Raw genomic sequence first — 22,455 nt, 5'->3', positions numbered from 1 at the left:
GGACTCTCCCCAAACCAGCTCTGGGTTTTGGGCCACACGAAGAAACCTTGTGACCCGAATGAAGATTTGCAGGTTTGTTGAGGTGGTGTTTACAAAGGCAAAGTGCAGTTGACAAGTTTTGAACCTGATTATGTGGAGGATTAGGTTAATATATATATGTACAATTGAATTTTTAATATTTGAATGGGGTCAGTATCTTCAACACAACAATGTGGAAGGAGTAGAAGGTTAAAATTCAGGAGCAATTTGTTGAAAAAATGATATACAAGTAAGTGTGTAATACTTTATTGAAGTGATCACACAAATAGAGCAAGTCAGCAAAGCAAAATTTATAATAGATGTACTCAATGTTCTGATTGCTTGAACAATATACACATTTTATTCTCTGGTTAAATGTTGTTAAAATGTTTCTCAATCATTAGCCTTATAACTTAATTGTCTAACTCATATTTTGGCTAAATTGTGATATCTACCTAGTTCCCCTAACACTGCAGATTCACCATGTATTATGACTCAGACAGTTATTCTATTGGGCTAACAAATGCTGGTTCATATAAAATGACATAAAAACTCTTGGAACTATAACCAGAGTGTGCGGATAATTCCTTTCCTTTTTGTTCTTGATTATCTTTTATCCTATACCTCACCTTGTAAGAATTTGATGTGCACAAATTTTGTCTTATTGTGAAAGGAAATATAGACAAACATTTCTACCTGTGAGGAATTCTCTGCTAAGGGCCCCAGTGTCAATGCCTGCCTCGCCAAAGAATGTGACCTTAAGTCTACATTTGGGTGATGTCTTCTTCTGCTGCTGCCATTGTTGCATGCCTCTGCTGAAGAAGTCAGTTCTCAACACACAGTTTGTCTGTCTGTCTTGTCTGTTTCATTAACTTGTAAAGCGATCCAATCCAAGATTTCCTCAGCACTGGAATTAAAAACAAAAGACAAAAATTAAACATTAAAATAGACACCAACATGTCTTTTCTGAATGCTTTATTTACTTATTTATTTCTTGTTCAACACTGAGCATTTGAATAACAAACAAAATTAGACATGGTTATACTGTCTGTATAATGTCCTAGCTGTTTGCTACAATTATTCCAGGTGTTGGGGTGTGGCATGGTACAATGATTGCCTCACCTCCTATACTGGTGAAATTGTAAGGGATGAAAGCAGGCCTCATGTAAGTCAAGACAAGAACAAAATATGTCACAAACATACCATGTTTTTGGATTACCACATTTCTCGGTGATCACAGTCCACACATATTAAAAAGCTTTCCAACAGGAAAAAAGATGTCAAGATTGATACTGCAGTATCTCTTTAAAGTGTATATTATCCAGATGACATAATTTGTGACCATAATTACCTAATGTACAATATTACTTTTGAAAGGTACTGATTTGACTGACTGGCACTGATCCACTTGACTCATGGCCATCATTTTCTGTAGGTCTGCAGTGCACACATAAAGAAAACAGCTTGTCCTAAATTATCTTGACATAAACACTTGCATACATATGAAAAATTGCAAGGCAATCCTCTTAGATGTAATTTGTTAAATGAACGTAGACATACATGAAAAAAGATACACTAAAATCATTAATATTACCGTAATCTGCATGTGGCTGCATGGATCTCAATTATGTCAGCTTGAAATGCATTGTTGCACACAGGACATTCTGCTGACTTAAAACAGAATTCACCAGGCATGTGAATAAATCCTCACATTATCCCTAACATTAATATCTTAATTTACTAGGAAGGCACAAACAATTTCACCTTGCCTTCCTGGCTGCTAATGGAATCTGGTAATTCATCTTCACGTTCTTCGTTGCAGCTTTCCTGGGGGAGAAAAACAATAGTAATACGTAAGTGTTTAGAGCATAATACAGAATAACATCTCATTTTCCAATATAAACAGCTGTGAAATAAAGTCTAAAAGACTCAACTTTGACATACCTCTTCCGCAGAGGAGGACAAATCTACAAATTCTGTCTTGCATTCCTTGATATGTAATGGAAGAATCTGAAGAGGAACCATTTTCTTGCAGGTTGTACACTGGGCTTTGGGCATGTTCTCAAACTCCTTTGCTTCAGGTGGTAATGGAATTGTATCAAGTTCTTCTTGTAAAGGATAAATGTACAATGTGTATTTTCCATTCCCGCTCACTGCTTTTAGCTGCTGGTCATTGTATCCATGTAGATCTGGAGGGATGACGACCAAGCTCCGCCGCCCACCCCCACCTAAAATTGAAATTTTATGGATACTTAACAAACCTGAATATAGAGTAACTACTCATATGTAGAGTATTTTGAAACAACATTAATCCAGTGTATATACGCCTACATACCTGTGGACTTGTTCAGCATCCAGCCACCACAGATATTTGCCAGTCTTGGATATGCACTCAAAAGCAAATCTGAAAACTTAAGAGACAAAACAATAGTTAAAGCTTTATTGCAATGACTTATATTTATGAGCTACTGTTTATTTCATCATGCAAATATTAATTAAATCATGTGTCAAGATGAACTCTAAGATGGGCATTTTTCTCTTGAGACATGACTTGACATAAGGCAGTAAATTAATAATAACGTACCTCTGAATGTGTCATGTTTTAGATAGTGAACATTTTCCAAGGCCAGCCAACATGAGTGGCAGTTCCTCTTCGCCTTTTGGTGTTTTTTCATATTGTTTGTCAAGAAGAAAAAAGTTCACCAAAAAGCTCCTCCCAGATTCTTTTTTCCTGAATGGTGCAAAACGCCCTTTGCCCCTTGCCTCCTTTTGAAAAAATCCTGGAAAAGACCTAAAAAAGATAGCATACTATTATTCTCATCTTTTATATTCCATCAACAAAAAAACAAACAAGCTAACTCAAAAAACTAAATGATTATGTTAGGTTATGTAAATTTGTTTAATTTGTTTTATGCAATAGTTTACATGGCGATGGTCTGAAGCTGCAGAAAATAAATTATAAAATTAAAAAATCTGCAGCTGTTTCACTGCCTTCTGACTGAATCAGAATCAGGGACCTGTTATGTGCCTGAACTGGGAATGCAATAAATGACCCATGTACCCTACCGCGCCATTTCTTGTTTCACTGACAGTCCATTGTTTTGAGATCTTGTAAGTTGTTGCACTGCCTGCTGAGGTTGCTTCACTGTTGACTGCACTCCCTGTCCAACATCAGCTTCTCCTGAAGTTCCCTGTCTGCCTGGCCTGACATTTGCGGCAGGTACACTGTTACTTAACATCAACACCAGATTTTGTGCTGTGTTGATGATGTCTCTTAATTGGACCTGAGTGAGAAAAAAGACAAAATTGAATAGCAAATGCTACAGACATGGGTACTTCTCACAATTTCACAGAATGCCTGCAAACTAACTTCTTTTGAGCTTGAGTCAGCATCCACACCAAACAACAAGCCAGTCTGGTCCCATGCAAACCAAACCTGTGCACCTGATCTCGGGCAAATGACTGCATATAATAATCATTATTATAGGGCTCTATTGCGTGTTGTCAATGTTGGTCTGTTATTTCTGTATAACAGACCATTGCTCGGGACGCCGCTCTGATCCAAGAGGCTATGCAGGACATTTGCCTTATGGTTCATTTTTTTTACCTTGATTAAACGGCTTCAGAGTAATAGTGCTGGTTAAATAATAAACGACTTGTAACTCTTTATATGGAGAATATAACCCGGTGTCCCAGCTCTTGTCTCTGCGGCACCGCGACACAGCGACACAAACACGCCCCATAACCCCTAATCTCTTATTTATGACAGATAAGACTACAAATATATACACGTCATAATGTGTGTATGATAATCCATTGATCCACTGATTGACTCCCCGCTGGCTTCGTTGTAAACAAATGCACGAGACCGAGAACAGAGTTAGCAAAGAAGAACTGAAACCGGACTTAACTTACAGTAAGGCAAACGATGGGCAGAAATATACGACAACTGACACAATTTATAAATCGATGAAAGCCGTATTTTGGTCAACATTATATCTAAAATTAGTTTAGTTTAGTTTTTTCATATTTTGCAGGTAAGCCAACTTCTAACGTTAATGCTAGTAGGCTAATGCAAGCACTAGGCCTAACTGTGGGTCACCGGCACGTCGTTAGCTTGCAAGCTAAGCAGTACGTCTGTACGTCCATAAACTGTATATTATTTAAAACAGTACAATTTTATGAAATAAATAAATAAACAAATATTGGATGTGTTATTGACTTTACCTGTGATGCTTCACTTGCACCCCCACGAGCATCCCTGGGTGCACCGCTTGCAGCCATCTTTGGCTTGTGCGCATGCGCTTTCGGAGCAATCGGGGTTCGATTAGTTTCCCCTGTGACCTGCCTGTGACCTATGTGACGTCATTTGAACACTTTTCTACTCATACCCACAAACTTGAATTCGTATTCACAGTGAAGACTTTGTAGTCGTAGAAATTAGAGTTGTATTCACAAGACTTTGCACTCACATCTTTTAGATTCATACTCACATAAAAACAATCCTAACCCAAACAATTTCTCAGACTCATGCGTATGACAGCAGAATTTTGTGTACAACTTTTTTATTGACATACAAATGTTTAACATTACGAATACGAATGGTTAGAATCATGGATACATCTTTTTGGAAGTTGTCTTACTCCATAACAGTGAGGCTAAAAACAGAGTTCATATAACGTTTTTCGAAACAACTTTTTATGTCGCGGCTGCAGCACACTTGGATCACTATGGATGAGCAGTATAGAGATACTTTGTGGATTGTGTTCTTGGACGTTAGTCTGGGGCGCTGTCTACCATGAGGTGTGCAAGCCGCTCAACCTGCTGATCTCCGCAAGGGATGCGAGCACTCTAAAACTTCACCAGGGCCTCCGTCGGCATATGGGTGAGTAGATAATGGCTGAATTTTAATTTTTGGGTGCACTGTCCCTTTAAGAATTTACAACAAACACATTTTCTTTTAGATATTCTTTTTATTAAATCACGGCCTGCATCAGATCTCCCCATTTCAAAAAGTTGAGGAAATCTCTCACAATAATTGTTCCTGTGGCGCTCAGTGGTGCATTTAGGAGCAATCAGTCTCTAGCTGAAGGTGCTCCTCTGTTCGACCAGAGCGTTGTGGAGAGGGTGAGAGCCATGCTGAAGTATCGCCCGCACCTTTGACAGCATCCTCCTGTCTGACACTGCTGTCAAAGAGTCCAGCTCCACCCCCACAACGTCACTGGCCTTTCTGATCAGCTTGTTGAGTCTGTTGGCATCGGCTACTCTCAGTCTGCTGCCCCAGCACACCACAGCAGACAGAATAGCACTGGCCACCACAGACTCATAAAACATCCTCAGCATAGTCCGGCAGATGTCAAAGGAGCGGAGCCCCCTCAGAAAATAGAGGCGGCTCTGTCCCTTCTTGTAAAGGACTTCAGTGTTCTTAGTCCAGTCCAGTTTATTGTCAATGAACACACCCAGATACTTGTAGTGTTCTACAATGTCCACGTTATGCCCCAGGATGGAAACTGGGGTCACTGGTGTCCTCGTTCTCCTCAGATCCACCACCAGCTCTTTTGTCTTTGTTGTGTTGAGCTGCAGGTGGTTCAGCTCACACCATGAGACAAAGTTATTCACCACAGCCCTGTATTCAGCCTCCTCACCCTTGCTGATACATCCAACTATAGCAGAGTCATCAGAAAACTTCTGAAGATGACAAGACTCTGTCTGGTAGCTGAAGTCCGTGGTGTAAAGGGTGAAGAGGAAAGGAGAGAGGACAGTACCTTGTGGGGCCCCGGTATTGCTGACCACTGTGTCACCTTGTCACCCAGTTGAGCAGGCCTGATGGTATTGAAAGCACTGGAGAAGTCAAAGAACGTGACCCTCACAGTGCTCCCCAGCTTGTCCAGGTGGGCGTAGACGCAGTTCAGCAGGTAAATGAGGGCATCCTCAACTCCAATCCGGGGCTGGTTGGCAAACTGGAGGGGATCCAGGTGCGGCCTGACCATAGGCCTGAGCTGCTCCAGGACAAGTCTCTCCGGGGTCTTCATGATATGTGATGTCAGTGCAGTCGGTAGTCCGAGAGACCGCTGGGCTGCGGCGTCTTTGGCACTGGAACGAGGCAGGACGTCTTCCATATCACAGGGATCATGTTGAAGACACGATGAAGCACTCCACAGAGCTGTTTGGCGCAGGCTTTGAGAACCCATGGGCTGACACCATCAGGGCCTGCAGCCTTACCAGCGGGGAGTTTGCTCAGCTGTCTCCTAACATGTAGAGGTGTAAAGAGTGCAGGAGAGTGGGGAGAGTTGGAGTCCAAAGTGAGAGGAGGGCAGGTAGCATGGGAGCCAGAGGAGGTGTGAGGAGTGGGGGATGGGTGTGAGGGGCTCACCAAGTTGTATGCGGTGCTATCAGGAGGAGGAGGGGGGGTCAGAAGTGGTGGTGGCTGGAGACAGTCAGCAGGAGAGCCAACAGGGGCCGGGGCAGCAGTGTCAAACCTATTGAAGAACAGATTTAACTCACTGGCCCTAGCCACACTACCATCAGCTCTACTGCTAGTTGGTCTGTAATCGGTGATGGTCCTCATACCACTCCAGAACTCCTCTCCAGCTTCCTCCTGTAGCCGTCCTTAGCCTCATTGATCTTTGCACTCAGCTCCCTCTGAATGTCCCTCAGTTCCTCCATGTTGCCAACTCTGAAAGCCCTCTTCTTCAGGTTTCCAACCGCTTTTCCCCACTCAGCGACACACCCGCTGAGGATAAAACTCTGGTTATTGGTAGCTCTATTCTGAGGAACATGAAGTTAGCAACACCAGTGGCCATAGTCAAATGTATCCCTGGGGCCAGAGCGGGCGACATTGAATCAAATTTAAAACTGCTGGCTAAAGCTAAACGTAGATTCAGTAAGACTATTATTCACGTCGGTGGCAATGACACCCGGTTACGCCAATCGGAGGTCACTAAAATTAATGTTGCCTCGGTGTGTGAATACGCAAAAATGATGTCGGACTCCATAGTTTTCTACGGAGATGATGATGATGTTCAGCCGCATGTCATCATTTAATTGCTGGCTGTCCAGGTGGTGTCCAGCAAACGATGTGGGTTTTGTTAATAATTGGCAAACTTTCTGGGGAAAACCTGGTCTTATTAGGAGAGACGGCATTCATCCCACTTTGGATGGAGCTGCTCTCATATCTAGAAACCTGGCAAATTTTATTAGTAATTTAAATCCCTGACAACCCAGAGTTGAGATCAGGACTCAGAGACGCAGTCCTATACGCTTCTCTGAGCTTCTAGTTCAGTTACCCAGCCATAGTTTTCATAGTTTTATACAAACGGTGTCTGTCCCCCGACCACCTAAATTATTTAAATCCAAAATTAAACAAAGAAGAGTTGTGCATAACAACCTCATAAAAATTAAAACCTCTTCTGTGACAGAAAGACAAAACAGGAGAATTAAATGCGGACTGTTAAATATCAGGTCTCTATCGTCTAAAGCAGTGTTAGTAAACAAATTAATATCAGATAATCATATTGATTTACTCTTTATCCAGTTTAGTTCTTAAATCAGATAAAGTTATTATTGTAGGCGATTTTAACATTCATGTCGACGTTGATAATAACTCCCTGGCTTCCGCGTTTATCTCATTATTAGACTCCATTGGCTTCAGTCAGGGTGTACATGAACCCACTCACTGTTTTAACCATACACTCGATCTAGTTCTGACGTATGGAATTGAGATTGATAACCTAACAGTCTTTCCACAGAATCCCTCGCTATCGGATCATTATTTGATTACTTTTGATTTCTTTTTACTCAATTACACGCCACTCAGCAACAGGTACTATACTAGATGTTTATCAGATAATGCTGTCGCAAAATTTAAGGAAATGATTACTCCGTCGTTAAATTCAATACCAAGTCCTTAAGTAACAGAGGTTTCCCGTACCGACTTTAACCTCTCCCGAATTGATCATCTTGTCGATAGCGTAGGCTTGCTGCAAACAACACTCGACTCTGTAGCTCCTCTTAAAAAGAAGTTAACAAAGCAAAGAAAGTTCGCTTCTTGGTATAGCTCTCAAACCTGTAGGTTAAAACAAATATCGCGAAAATTTGAAAGGAATTGGCGATTAACCAAACTGGAAGAATGTTGTTTAATCTGGGCAGACAGTCTCAAAACTTATAAGAGGGGCCTCCGCAATGCCAGAGCAAACTACTACTCAGCATTAATAGAAGAAAATAAGAATAACCCCAGGTTTCTCTTCAGCACTGTAGCCAGGTTGACTGAGAGTCAAAGCTCTATTGAGCCTTGTATTCCTTTAGCCCTTAGCAGTAATGATTTTATGGGCTTTTTTAATGACAACATTCTAACTATTAGAGGCAAAATTCATGACCTCCTGTCCTCAGATAGTATCTATCTAACCTCAAACACAGCTGTAAGACCTAATATATATTTAGATTGCTTCTCCCCAGTTTCTCTTCAAGAATTGACCACAGTGATTTCTTCATCTAAATCATCAACGTGTCTCTTAGACCCCATCCCAACTAGGCTACTTAAGGAGGTCTTACCTTTAGTTAACACTCATATATTAGATATGATCAATATATCCTTATTAACAGGCTATGTACCACAGTCTTTTAAGGTAGCTGTAATCAACCCTCTCCTAAAAAAGCCCACCCTGGATCCAGAGGTGTTAGCCAACTATAGACCAATATCTAATCTTCCCTTTATGTCAAAGATCCTTGAGAAAGTAGTCGCAGACCAGCTGTGTGATTTTCTCCATGATAATAATTTATTTGAGGAATTTCAGTCAGGATTTAGAGTGCATCATAGCACTGAGACAGCACTAGTTAAAATTACAAATGACCTTCTGATTGCTTCAGACAACGGACTCGTCTCTGTACTTGTTTTATTAGATCACGGCGTTTGACACCACTGACCATCAAATTCTCCTGCAGAGACTGGATCACTTAATTGGCCTTAAAGGTTCTGCACTAAGCTGGTTTAAATCTTATTTATCCGATCGTTTTCAGTTTGTTCACGTTCATAATGAATCATCCTTGGGTACTAAAGTTTGTTTTGGAGTTCCGCAAGGTTCTGTGCTCGGACCAATCCTATTTACTCTATATATGCTTCCTTTAGGTAACATCATTAGAAATCACTCTATAAATTTCCACTGTTATGCGGATGATACACAGTTGTATTTATCGATGAAGCCAGAAGAAAGTAATCAATTAACTAAACTCCATAACTGCCTTAAAGACATAAAAACCTGGATGAGCACCAATTTCCTGATGTTAAATTCAGACGAAACTGAAGTTATTGTTCTTGGCCCCAAACAACTCAGAGACTCTTTCTGATGACATAGTTTCTCTAGATGGCATTGCTCTGGCCTCTAGCACTACCGTAAGAAACCTCTGAGTAACATTTGATCAAGATTTGTCTTTTAATTCTCATTTAAAACAAACCTCACATACTGCATTTTTTCATCTGTGTAATATTGCGAAATTAGGCCTATCCTGACCCGAAAAGATGCAGAAAAATTGGTCCATGCTTTTGTTACCTCAAGGCTCCAGCCTACTACTGTACTGTAACTCTCTATTATCAGGTAGCTCTAGTAAGTCCTTAAAAACTCTCCAGCTAATTCAGAATGCAGCAGCACGTATACTAACAGGAACTAAGAAACAAGATCATATTTCTCCTGTTTTAGCTTCTCTGCACTGACTCCCTGTAAAATCCAGCATTGAATTTAAAATCCTACTGTTAACTTATAAAGCTCTAAATGGTCAGGCTCCGTCATATCTTAGAGAGCTCATAGTGCCTTATTATCCCACCAGAACACTGCGCTCTGAGAACACAGGGTTACACGTGGTCCCTAAAGTCTCCAAAAGTAGATCAGCAGCCAGAGCCTTCAGCTACCAGGCTCCTCTCCTGTGGAATCATCTTCCTGTCCCGGTCCGGGAGGCAGACACCGTCTCCACATTTAAGACCAGACTTAAGACTTTCCTCTTTGATAAAGCTTATAGTTAGGGCTGGCTCAGGCTTGCCCTGTACCAGCCCCTAGTTAGGCTGACTTAGGCCTAGTCTGCCGGAGGACCCCCCTATAATACACTGGGCATCTTCTCTCCTTCTCTCTCTCTCTCTCTCTCTCACTCTCTCTATCATATCCTATTACTGCATCTTGCTAACTCGGCCATTCTGGATGTCACTAACTCAGCTTGTTCTCTGGAAGCCTTTGTGCTCCACTGTCTCTCAGATTAACTCATATCGCAGCGGTGCCTGGATAGTGTGACGTGTGTGGCTGTGCTGCTGCCATGGTCCTGCCAGATGCCTCCTGCTGCTGCCATCATTAGTCATACTTCTACTGTTATTATACACATGTGATTATTGTCACACATGTATACTGCCAGATATTAATGTATACTTTCAACATATTGTACCACAGTAGCCAGAACTATGACTATAATATTATTACTTTCATTAATGCTGTTGTAAGCTACTGTCATTACCGTCTGTCCTGCATCTCTCTCTGTCTCTCTCTCTCTCTCTCTCTCTCTCTCTCTCTCTTTCTGTCTCATTGTGTCATACGGATTACTGTTAATTTATTATGCTGATCTGTTCTGTACGACATCTATTGCACGTCTGTCCGTCCTGGAAGAGGGATCCCTCCTCAGTTGCTCTTCCTGAGGTTTCTACCGTTTTTTTCCCTGTTAAAGGGGTTTTTTTGGGGAGTTTTTCCTTATCCGCTGTGAGGGTCCAAAGGACAGAGGGATGTCGTATGCTGTAAAGCCCTGTGAGGCAAATTGTGATTTGTGATATTGGGCTTTATAAATAAAATTGATTGATTGATTGATTGATTGATTAAATTACATTTAGATAGCCATAATAATGGTATTTTATACATACATACACACACACACACATATATATATATATATATATATATATATGTGTGTGTGTATATATGTAAATATATATATTTATATATATATACAGTACAGGCCAAAAGTTTGGACACACTTTCTCATTCAATGCGTTTTCTTTATTTTCATGACTATTTACATTGTAGATTCTCACTGAAGGCATCAAAACTATGAATGAACACATGTGGAGTTATGTACTTAACAAAAAAAGGTGAAATAACTGAAAACATGTTTTATATTCTAGTTTCTTCAAAAAAGCCACCCTTTGCTCTGATTACTGCTTTGCACACTCTTGGCATTCTCTCGATGAGCTTCAAGAGGTAGTCACCTAAAATGGTTTTCCAACAGTCTTGAAGGAGTTCCCAGAGGTGTTTAGCACTTGTTGGCCCCTTTGCCTTCACTCTGCGGTCCAGCTCACCCCAAACCATCTCGATTGGGTTCAGGTCCGGTGACTGTGGAGGCCAGGTCATCTGCCGCAGCACTCCATCACTCTCCTTCTTGGTCAAATAGCCCTTACACAGCCTGGAGGTGTGTTTGGGGTCATTGTCCTGTTGAAAAATAAATGATCGTCCTACTAAACGCAAACCGGATGGGATGGCATGTCGCTGCAGGATGCTGTGGTAGCCATGCTGGTTCAGTGTGCCTTCAATTTTGAATAAATCCCCAACAGTGTCACCAGCAAAACACCCCCACACCATCACACCTCCTCCTCCATGCTTCACAGTGGGAACCAGGCACGTGGAATCCATCCGTTCACCTTTTCTGCGTCTCACAAAGACACAGCGGTTGGAACCAAAGATCTCAAATTTGGACTCATCAGACCAAAGCACAGATTTCCACTGGTCTAATGTCCATTCCTTGTGTTTCTTGGCCCAAACAAATCTCTTCTGCTTGTTGCCTCTCCTTAGCAGTGGTTTCCTAGCAGCTATTTGACCATGAAGGCCTGATTGGCGCAGTCTCCTCTTAACAGTTGTTCTAGAGATGGGTCTGCTGCTAGAACTCTGTGTGGCATTCATCTGGTCTCTGATCTGAGCTGCTGTTAACTTGCGATTTCTGAGGCTGGTGACTCGGATGAACTTATCCTCAGAAGCAGAGGTGACTCTTGATCTTCCTTTCCTGGGTCGGTCCTCATGTGTGCCAGTTTCGTTGTAGTGCTTGATGGTTTTTGTGACTCCACTTGGGGACACATTTAAAGTTTTTGCAATTTTCCGGACTGACTGACCTTCATTTCTTAAAGTAATGATGGCCGCTCATTTTTCTTTAGTTAGCTGATTGGTTCTTGCCATAATATGAATTTTAACAGTTGTCCAATAGGGCTGTCGGCTGTGTATTAACCTGACTTCTGCACAACACAACTGATGGTCCCAACCCCATTGATAAAGCAAGAAATTCCACTAATTAACCCTGATAAGGCACACCTGTGAAGTGGAAACCATTTCAGGTGACTACCTCTTGAAGCTCATCGAGAGAATGCCAAGAGTGTGCAAAGCAGTAATCAGAGCAAAGGGTGGCTTTTTTGAAGAAACTAGAATATAAAACATGTTTTCAGTTATTTCACCTTTTTTTGTTAAGTACATAACTCCACATGTGTTCATTCATAGTTTTGATGCCTTCAGTGAGAATCTACAATGTAAATAGTCATGAAAATAAAGAAAACGCATTGAATGAGAAGGTGTGTCCAAACTTTTGGCCTGTACTGTATATATTCTATATTATTATGTTTATCACTATATGAAATGATTATCATTACCACTGCAGATAAACTCAGCCTCTAAGACTAATGATTCAAACACAGTTTTGTTCTTGCAGTACTATTGCTTGGTTCCCAGCCATATCACTTTAATTTTCATGCAGTTCTTTTGAATGACTAAATGCTGAAGCATAATATTTATGACTTATGATATGGTAACCTGATAATAATTAAATATGCTCAGTGTGGGAAGCTCTCTCCCACAATTACACTAATATGAGGGAACCGCTTCAGCTTCCACACTCACTGCTCCTCCTGGTGGATAGAGAGACCATTGCAACTGGTTTCTACAATTAAACTTGGGTGTTACCAGTTGGTCCCATATTCTTTATGTCATCGCAGGGGATCTCATTAGAAATATGAGCCCGGCCAGGTGACGACAGGGACCTGTCACGGATCGGTCAGGGCTCTACCATGGGCCAAACGGAAATTTGAAGTGGCTGCAACTGTATGTCCAATCAAAGTTTTTGTTCTAGCCACTGACAGGCTGAGATTGTTATTATAAGTGTCTGACAACATTACGGAGAGATGTGAAATGCTTTTCATAGCCTTTTGCTCATCCAGTCTGTTAGTGTATGTTAAAGTCTCACTTCAGGAGAAGTTTGGATCAAAAATTGTTGTGTCTGTTGGTCCCTTAGATACAAAGGCATCCCTTTAAAGGTGGAACAACTCTGTCCCCCTATTCTGTGATACAGATCTCCGTGATACCCTTTATACAGAAAGGTGAGGTGGAATAACTGCACAACATTCCTGCCTCAAACAGGCTATGTAAAAGAGGCTGCAGACTCCCTGAGGGAGCTCAGGCCTCAGGTAGTGTCACACTCTGTTGATCACTGTGACAAATCCTGTGGTCTCAGCCCCCTCAGCATTGCCATTGATTTTTGCCAGGAGCTAGACTTCAGGGTCATACTCAGTGCAGGAACACACAGACAGCACAGGTTTCTATCTCAAAGATTTCCCTGAAGCTTTATCTTCCAAGATATCTTTGGTGTACGTGTCTCTGCCCCAGAGGAAAACTGGGAGGAGGAGAAGTGTGTGCACGCTTGTTACAACTTTAAACTCCTTTTAGTCCACAGATTGGTGCTGTTTGTGCAGGACCATGTAGAAATTCAGGAGGCAGTTGTGGAAGATTTTAGGGGAGAGCAGAGCAGCAGGAGGAGGGAGCAGACTTGTGAATGTCTTTATTAACAAGGAGGAGACTGGTTCGTTAACACCCAGCAGCAGTGCCGTAAAGGAGAGTCCCACTGGTACACTAGGGAGGAACATGACATGCAACTTGAGTGTTTGTTTGTGTGTGTGTGTGTGTGTGTGTGTGTGTGTGTGTCTGTGTGTGTGTCTGTTGCTAGGTAAAGTAGGTGATAATTGGTAGTAGTCTCATGTTTGCTCAGGCACAGATCTAAAGTAAAGATCTTCACAGTCTCATTGGCTCTGAGATCTCAGAATCCCCTGTGGCTGTCTGTGTGTTTCCCTTCTCTCTTATTTTCCTTTTCCTTCCTTTTTTCTCTCTATCTCTCTTTTGCTTACCTGTGTCCAACCCTCTTTTCCTCTGTGATGTGGCTAGATAGACTCGTGTGCCGAATGTTAACTGGTATTGTGCTTGAAGCATGGTCATGTAGAAATGGAACACTGGCTGTTGTGCAGTATGTGACAGTTTCACAACACCAAACGTCTTGGCAAACAATGTTGCCCATGATAGCACAACAATTATTAGCTGATAAGGTTAGGTTCATCAACAAAACAAAAAATCCAAGAATCTATGTTAATTGTTGAAGTCATTTATTTGTTCAAAGTGTCAAAAAAATAGCTGTCGTTGGGTTTGGACATCACCTTGGACTCTAAAAAGTTGTGATTGGTGTGATGAACTTTTTTTTTTTACCTTTTTATATATAAAATGAGGACTCAGTTTAATTAAAAAAGTATTAATTGGTTATGAAAGCAACTGTTAGTTGCACCTAGTTGCTTTACAATGCAAGTGCACTCATTTGAAAAGATAACAAGGTTTGGATAGGTAAAGGTTTCAGTACCAATTACAACATAATGTAGCAGGTATGCAAGGTAATATCAGCACATCATCGGTATCGGCTGGTATTGGCTTTAAAATTATGTCAATTTCTATGACAAAAAGTTCTGGGTTTTTTTTTTTTATTGACAAAGTGAATATGTACAAAACATCAGGTAAATGATACAGCAACATACCTGAAAGATATACAAGTAAGTATAAAGAATATACATGACAAAAAATTAAAACAAACAGATAAACAGCTCGCACTGCATTAATTACTACCAGAGCAACAAAGCAGAAAAGATAACTGTGACATGCTTGTAAATGACAATGAAAGGATCATTAACCAAAGTATATGTATCAAGTAGATTACCTACATAATGTAATGTTCACTACTTTCATATATTGTTACATACATATTTTATTTTGTTTCTTACATTACAGTTGGGAATTATTAAATGTTGTGCACCTTACGTGCAGGTAATAAGAGTTGTGATGAAGATTTGGCGGAGTGATATATGGGATGTGAGAGACCACTCTTGTTGTCAATTTTCTGTTCTACATTTTTTGGGGGATTAAAGTGGATCAAGTCACTCCAAGAGGCTGTCCCCATGCTCTTACTTGTTCCACAGTCCTTTGATTGATACTTCTGTAACTAGTAAGTTTATAGATAAGACAGGAGGAAGAAACACTGATGGCAGCCGGTTTTTAAGCCTTATTGACTCTTTTAATTTGGTGCAGTGTGTGTCTGGTCCCACACACGAACATGGTCATTAGATCTCATTCTTTCTCATGGTTTGTCTGTATTTAACTTGGAGATCTGTGAAAATGTTGTTTCTGATCATATGCCCGTATTGTTTGAAGTTGGTTTCTCTTGTACTGCAGTTAAATCTTGCGCTCCTGCTCAGCGCCGTTGGACTTTTAACCCTTCCACTGCTGGTCAGTTCTCTGCTGCATTCAACCAGCTCTGTGTAAAGATAAGATAAGAGAGATAAGATACACCTTTATTGATCCCACAATTGTGTAATTCCAGTGTTACAGCAGTCAAGGGTAAAGAGTCAAATTAAAGATTTCAATATTTAATTTTTTTTAAAAAAACTAGGCATGCAGAAAAAAAGTACAAAAAAATACAAGACACAGCAATAGATAATAATAATAATAATAATAATAATAATAATAATAATAATAATAATAATATTAATAATAATGAGCAGTGGATAAAAAGTGAGCAATGGATTAAAGTGAACATGTTTAGTGCAAGTGAATATTGAGTGTGCAAATAAACAACAACATGGGGGACAACAATGCTCACTGTGGTGTTTATAAAGTGTCCATAGTGTCCCTAAAGTGTCCATGGTGCAGTTTACTGTGAGCAGTGCTGGTTATGTAGCCTGACAGCAGCAGGCAGGAAGGACCTGCGATAGCGTTCCTTCACACACTTTGGGTTTGTGTCCCCTCTGACTCAATGCCTGCTGACACGGAGGAACTCAGCTCCTGGTTCCACTCCTCCTGCTGAACCATTCTGGACCCTGGTTCAGTGACAGGACTCATGCAGCTCGACGGGAGTGCCGCAAAGCTGAACGCAGGTGGAAGAAGGACAAGCTGCATATTTCATTCCAAATCTTAAAGGACTGTTGGCATCATTATCAGAACACTGTTAAAGAAGCCAAAAGAGAATACTTGTCAAACCTCATTGTGTCAAATATCCATAACCCTCGTGTGTTATTCAAAGCCATTGACTCTGTTTTAAATGCCCCATAGGGGACAGTCTGTCCCCTGAGCTGTGCAATAACTTCCTGCACTCTTTCATTGACAAGGTTGTTAACACAAGGGCTCTCATTTCAGCTCCTGCCTCTGACCCCTCTGTCTCTGTCTCTTGCCCGGCTGTGCTTGATAAATTTGAGCTTGTGACTTTGTCACTTTTAGAGGATGTGGTTGGCCATATCAAGCCATCAGGTTCCCCTTGTGATGCTGTCCCTCCTCACTTTTTTAAAGAAATCTTCCCTAGTATAGGGCAGTTGGTCCTTGTCATCATTAACAGCAGTCTGTCTCCTGGTGTTGTTCCCATAAGCTTGCAGTAAACATGCAGTAGTGCAGCCCCTGCTGAAGAAACCTGGCCTCAACCACACTGTATTGGCTAATTTCAGGCCCATCTCCAAGCTGCCTTTTATTTCGAAAATCTTGGAGAAAGTTGTTCATGCACAGTTGTTCATGCAAATCTTTTCTGGATGAGCATAATATCCTGAAGGTCTTTCAGTCTGGTTTTAAAACCCACAGCACAGAGTCAGCTCTACTAAGGGTTTTTAATGACATCCTCCTGGCAAATGATTCTGGTGATTATGTAATTCTTGTCTTGGACCTAACAGCTGCTTTCAACACTGTGGACCACAATATTTTAGTATCCCGGTTACAGCACTGTGTGGGCATCTGTGGTAGTGCTCTGGAGTGGTTTAGCTCCTATCTGGCAGACAGAACTATGTGTGTAAGCCTTGCTGGTTCTGAGTCCCGCTCCGCTCCTTTGTCATACGGGGTTCCACAGGGCTCAATTTTAGGGTCCCTGCTTTTTTCATTGTATTTGCTTCCTCTGGGTTCCATTCTTAAAGCATGGCATCTCCTTCCATTGTTATGCTGATGATAGTCAGATTTATGTGCCACTGAAGAAGAGAGATGCTTTCTCCCTACAACCGCTTCTGTCATGTCTTGATGACATTAAAGCCTAGATGGTCTTAAACTTTTTAAATTTCAATGAAAAGAAAACAGAGGTGATGGTGTTAGGTCCAAATGGCTCTTGTGAAACCCCCCCCCTATTGATTTGGGACTCTAGGCACTATATGTGAAGCCAATAGTTTCTAACTTCTTCTAACGGGTTTCTAACGGGTTTTAAGCTGGACAGTGATTTTAAATTGGAGTGTCAATATGGTGCAGTAGTTAAGTCCAGCTTCTTTCACCTTAGGCAGCTGGCAAAGGCGAAGCCTTTTCTTGTACAACAGCACTTTGAAATAGTAATCCATCACGCCCCGGCTGGATTACTGTAATGCACTTTATTTTGGAGTCAGCCAGTCTTCCCTCGCACGTCTTCAGTTGGTTCAGAACGCTGCTGCTCGGCTCTTAACTGGAGCACGTAAGAAGGAACACATTACGCCCATTCTGGCCTCCTTCCACTGGCTGCCCGTGCACTTTAGAGTTCATTTTAAGATTCTTTTATTTGTTTTTAAATCTTTAAATGGTCTCGCCCCGCCTTACCTCTCTGAGCTGCTTCATCCCTACGCTCCTGCTCGGTGCCTCAGGTCAGCTGATCAGCTGCTCCTGGATGTACTGAGGTCTAAGCAGAAGCTCAGAGGGGATAGAGCCTTTTCTGTAGCGGCTCCCAGATTGTGGAACGATTTACCTCTCCACATTGGACTGGCCCCCTCACTGTCTGTTTTTAAAACCAGTTTTAAAACCCATTTTTACTCCTTGGCTTTTAACCCAGCATGAGACTCTGCTCTTGTTTAACTGTTTTATTGTTTTTATTGTTTGTCTGATATTTTTATTTTTGTACAGCACTTTGTTTCAGCTGTGGTTGTTTTTAAAGTGCTCTATAAATAAAGTTGAGTTGAGTTGAGTTGAGTTGAGTTGTGATTGAGGACACTATTGTGCATGCGTTTGTTGACACTGGAGCTGACATTTCAGTCATCAGTGAAGATTTTAGGATGTCAACAACTTCTCTTCACCAAAAGCCCATAGTAAAACAGTTTGTTCCTCTCACTGGTGTCACAGGTGACCCTCTGGATTTGAGTATTGCTCACAAGCCAATGACACATGCCCTTCAAGTTGTCAGAAACTGCACTAAACCCTGATTTGGGGCTGGGATTTTCTGGTTGCTAACGGGATTATTGTAGCCACACGCAACATGGCTCTCATAGTAGATGACAAAGTAGTGCCACCGGTAAGCCCACATCACTATGTCCCAAAAAGGACTAATGTCACAGTATCTTCTACAGTTACAGTTACAGCCATGTCAGTGATGATCATCATGGCTAAACTAGATGTACCACTAAAAGGACTAGTACCTCATGACTGTGCAGGTGTGTTTGAACCACAGTACACTGATCAATCATCTGCTGGTTTTGCATGGACTGTGGCAAAAGCTGAACAAGGTTCCATCTATGGAAGCAGCAAACCCCTCCAGTTACATGAAATCATGTAACATTGTGGCACTCAGATAGGAACTTTTCATGCCACATCTGGCAACAATAACGAGTACACTGTGATGGAAAGTTCTGTGTGTAATATCAACATTCAGAAACCTGTCATGTCCAAGCCACCTGTACTGCCTGATATTTCAAACCCTGACAACATAAGAAACTAACCTCATTCTCAGATGTGTTTAGTCAGCATTCACATGACTTTGGATGGACAGACCTGGTCACAGACAAAATCTCAACCAGCTGTGACACTCCCATCTCACAAAGAGCCTATCATACCTCTCCTTCCATGAAAGTAGAAATCCAACGTCAGGTTGGAGACCTTTAAGCTCAGGATCTCATTTAGGGCAGTACAAGCCCTTGGGCCAGCCCAGTGGTCATGGTGAAAAAAGAAAGATAACATATACAGTATATATACAGTGTATATATACATATAACATATATTTTGTCAATTTTAGAAAACTGAACTCAGTTACCATCACTGATGCATATCCTCTCTCCAGAGTTGATGATGGTTTGGATGCACTATCTGGCTCTCAGTTCTTCTCCACCATGGATATGTCAAGTGGATACTGGCAAGTTAAAATGCATCCTACTGACAGATTTAAAACAGCATTTACAACAGGTGATGATCTCTATCAATTTAAAGTGATGCCCATGAGTGTGGAAAAACTCACCTCAAACTTTTGACTAATGGAGCTTCTTTTGAGAGGTCTCCACTGGACAACATGTGTCATTTACCTTGATGACATCATATGTATGGGACGAGACTTCAGTGATCACCTTCAAAACCTGACTTACATTCTCACACGATTCAGACAAGCATGTTTGAAACAGAATTCAATGAAATGTGAGTTTTGCAAATCTGCAGTCAAATACATGGGACACATTGTTTCACATGATGGACTGACACTGGACCCAGTCAACAGCTAACGTATATGTGAATGGCCTGTCCAAAAATCACCCACTACAGTAAGAGCATTTCTGGGATTGTGCTCTTATTAAAGACGTTTGTGCACAACTATACATTTATTGCTCATCCTCTTCACAGACTCACACAAAAACTTGTGCCCTTTGCATGGACTGACGAGTGTTCTACTGCATTTCAGACATTAAACGATGCACTTACCTCCCCTCCAAAAATGGCATTTCACAGCTGCTGGCTCAGTGCTCTCTCTGGTACAAAATGGAAAAGAGGGGGCTGTAGCCGCCTGTATGCATGTCATGTTCTTACCTGCACAAAGAAGAAATGGTCCACATATGACAAAGAACTCTGGGCCACACTTCAGACACTACTTGAGTTGTTAACCCTAACCCTAACCCTAACCCTGAAAAGAAACACACAAATGCTGATGCTTTGTCATGGATTCCCCTCTCACAACAGTACTCAGTGGTTCCAGAGGAAACAGCGCCTCCATCCCAAGATGACCACTCCTCTCCTGTTACAGTAGAGACTCCTCCTTCAGTTCCACTATTGCAAAATCCTCCTGTGCAGCCTTCTTCAGTCTCCAGCACAGTAGCTCAAGTTTGCTCTTCAGAAAAAGATGCTACTGTTGGTCAGATGACAAACACAAGTGTGGAAATGTTACAACACACTTTTTGCTCAAAGTAATGGCATTTTATCCAAGCAACGTTCTCTGAAGTGTACACATGGGCACAGAAAAACAAACAACCAGACCTCAGACATGTTAAAGGTAAATTTCTGAGAAAACTTTGGTGGCAATTCCCCAAACTTGTTCTTTGTAATGGCTTACTCTGTCGAAAGGCACGCATTGCCCCGGGAAAACCAGTTGTCTATTAAGTGCTGATTACCTCCTTACTAACCACAGACTATGAACATTCTCCATGGCAAGCCCAGCTCAGGTCACTACAGTGCTGATCCCACATTCAACAAAGCCCTAACTATGTGCTATTGGCCAAACATGAGGTCTGATATTGATAACTTTTGTAATATGCGTCATACAATTAAAGCTTACAGAAAACCTGTACCGCAACACAGAGCTACCCTGCAATCCATACAAGCAGAAAGACCATTCCACTTTGTATGCACAGATATTACTGAGCTCCCAGTCACCTCACAGGGACATAAGTATGTGCTTGTAATGCAAGATCATTTTACAAAGTATGGTAATGCTTTTCCTATGTCAGATCAGTCAGTGACACTGCTTCTGCGGCACCTGCTGGGACAAAGTCCGGTTCCCCACCAACAATACATTCTGGATGGGTTGTTTAAAGACCACAGTGACTCTTACTGTGAGCAACCTCTCCCTCTCAAATGACTATTATGGACTGTTTATCAACATTCATTTGGTCCCTGGACATTTATTTGCTGATTATTGAGGGATATCACTTAACATCTTGCAGATGGACAGTGTTATAAAGGCAATACATAAAAAAGGTACATGTGTTCTATGGTTTATCATAATTCAAGTATTTCACAGTTTTGAAGTACAAGTGTGAATGCTTATTTAATCTGTGATGTCTGTAATATGTAATGTATGTTAGCACATGGCACAGTTTTCAGGCATTTATTGCAGAGTTATTGATACAGTTATTTCTGTTCATCTACCTAGTATGCAGTGATTTTTCCCCCTTATTTACCTGGTTATTACTGTTACAAAGTACTGATTTTCTCTTCTGTATTTCAGTACTGAGATGAGATTTATTTTCCATAAACTTTGAAATGAGGATATTTCATCTGAAGAGAGGGAGGAATGCAAGAGGAGATTTATTTTCGTGAGGATTTTAAGTAGATTGTCTTGTTTTTCTCTGTTTATTATTTTGCAGCTACATAATGTAATGTTTACTACATTCATATATTGTTTTCATAATTTATTTTGTTTCTCACATTACATTTGGGAACTATTTAATGTCGCGCACCTTACGTGTAGGAAATAAGAGTTGTGATGGAGTTTACCGGAGTGATATATGGGATGTGAGAGGCCACTTTTGTTGTTGCTTTTCTGTTGTTCTACATTCTTTGGGAGATTAAAGTGGATCAAGTCACTCAAAGAAGCTGTCCCCGTGCTCTTACTTGACCCACAGCCCTTTGATAGATACTTCAGTAATTAGTAAGTTTATAGGAAAGACAGGAGGAAGAAACCTGATAAGAAACCCTAACACTGACAATCACCATAATGTAACCAGATACCCAAATAACTTTATTATTTCAGTGTAGTAACAAATTGTTAGGAATAAAGTTTACTGAACAATAAAACAATTGAGCCCACAGATGTGTAATCATCAAAGTGTATGAAAGTCTATGTAGTATGTACGCTGGAGCTCAGAGGAGTGAATCTGTGTGTTCAGAGTACAGAAACTTACAACACCTCACTGTCCTGCCCAAGGGTAAATAAAGAGGCTGCTGCCTGAAGAGGTCCTTCCCAGAAAAAAATAGTTTGAAATCCAAAGGCCAATGCCAAAAATCCCAAAATGTCCAAAAAAAGTCCTGCATCGCTGTGTTGTTCTCTTTTGATGTAGTGGCAACTGAGGAGGGAGCCCTCTTCCAGGACCGACAGACGTGCGATAGATGTTGTCCAGAACAGATCAACATAATAAAATAACAGTAATCTGCATGACGCAATGAGACAGAA

General features: G+C 41.2%; 2 protein-coding genes across 3 annotated transcripts in view; one reads left to right on the top strand and one right to left on the bottom strand.

The window, feature by feature from the left end:
* The window catches only part of LOC117253819 (cadherin-2-like), a 469,385-nt gene that overhangs the window by 165,034 nt on the left and 281,896 nt on the right, over positions 1-22,455 (top strand). The gene's annotated exons all lie outside the window — the stretch shown is intronic.
* Positions 92-2,425, bottom strand: LOC117253820 (uncharacterized). 2 transcript variants are annotated; one of them, XM_078169066.1, is made up of 4 exons: positions 2,354-2,425; positions 1,963-2,246; positions 1,783-1,845; positions 92-925 (listed from the first exon to the last, which is right to left on the bottom strand). In XM_078169066.1, the coding sequence occupies exons 1-4, from the start codon at positions 2,370-2,372 to the stop codon at positions 920-922; spliced, it is 372 nt and encodes a 123-aa protein (XP_078025192.1). In that variant the 5' UTR covers positions 2,373-2,425; the 3' UTR covers positions 92-919. The 2 variants fall into 2 exon arrangements, with proteins under 2 accessions (XP_078025192.1, XP_078025191.1); XM_078169065.1 differs by lacking the exon at positions 92-925 and adding an exon at positions 1,590-1,689.

This window comes from Epinephelus lanceolatus, chromosome 6 (assembly GCF_041903045.1).
Source record: "Epinephelus lanceolatus isolate andai-2023 chromosome 6, ASM4190304v1, whole genome shotgun sequence".
NCBI lineage: Eukaryota > Metazoa > Chordata > Actinopteri > Perciformes > Serranidae > Epinephelus > Epinephelus lanceolatus.
This window is presented reverse-complemented; position numbering and strand designations above follow the sequence as displayed.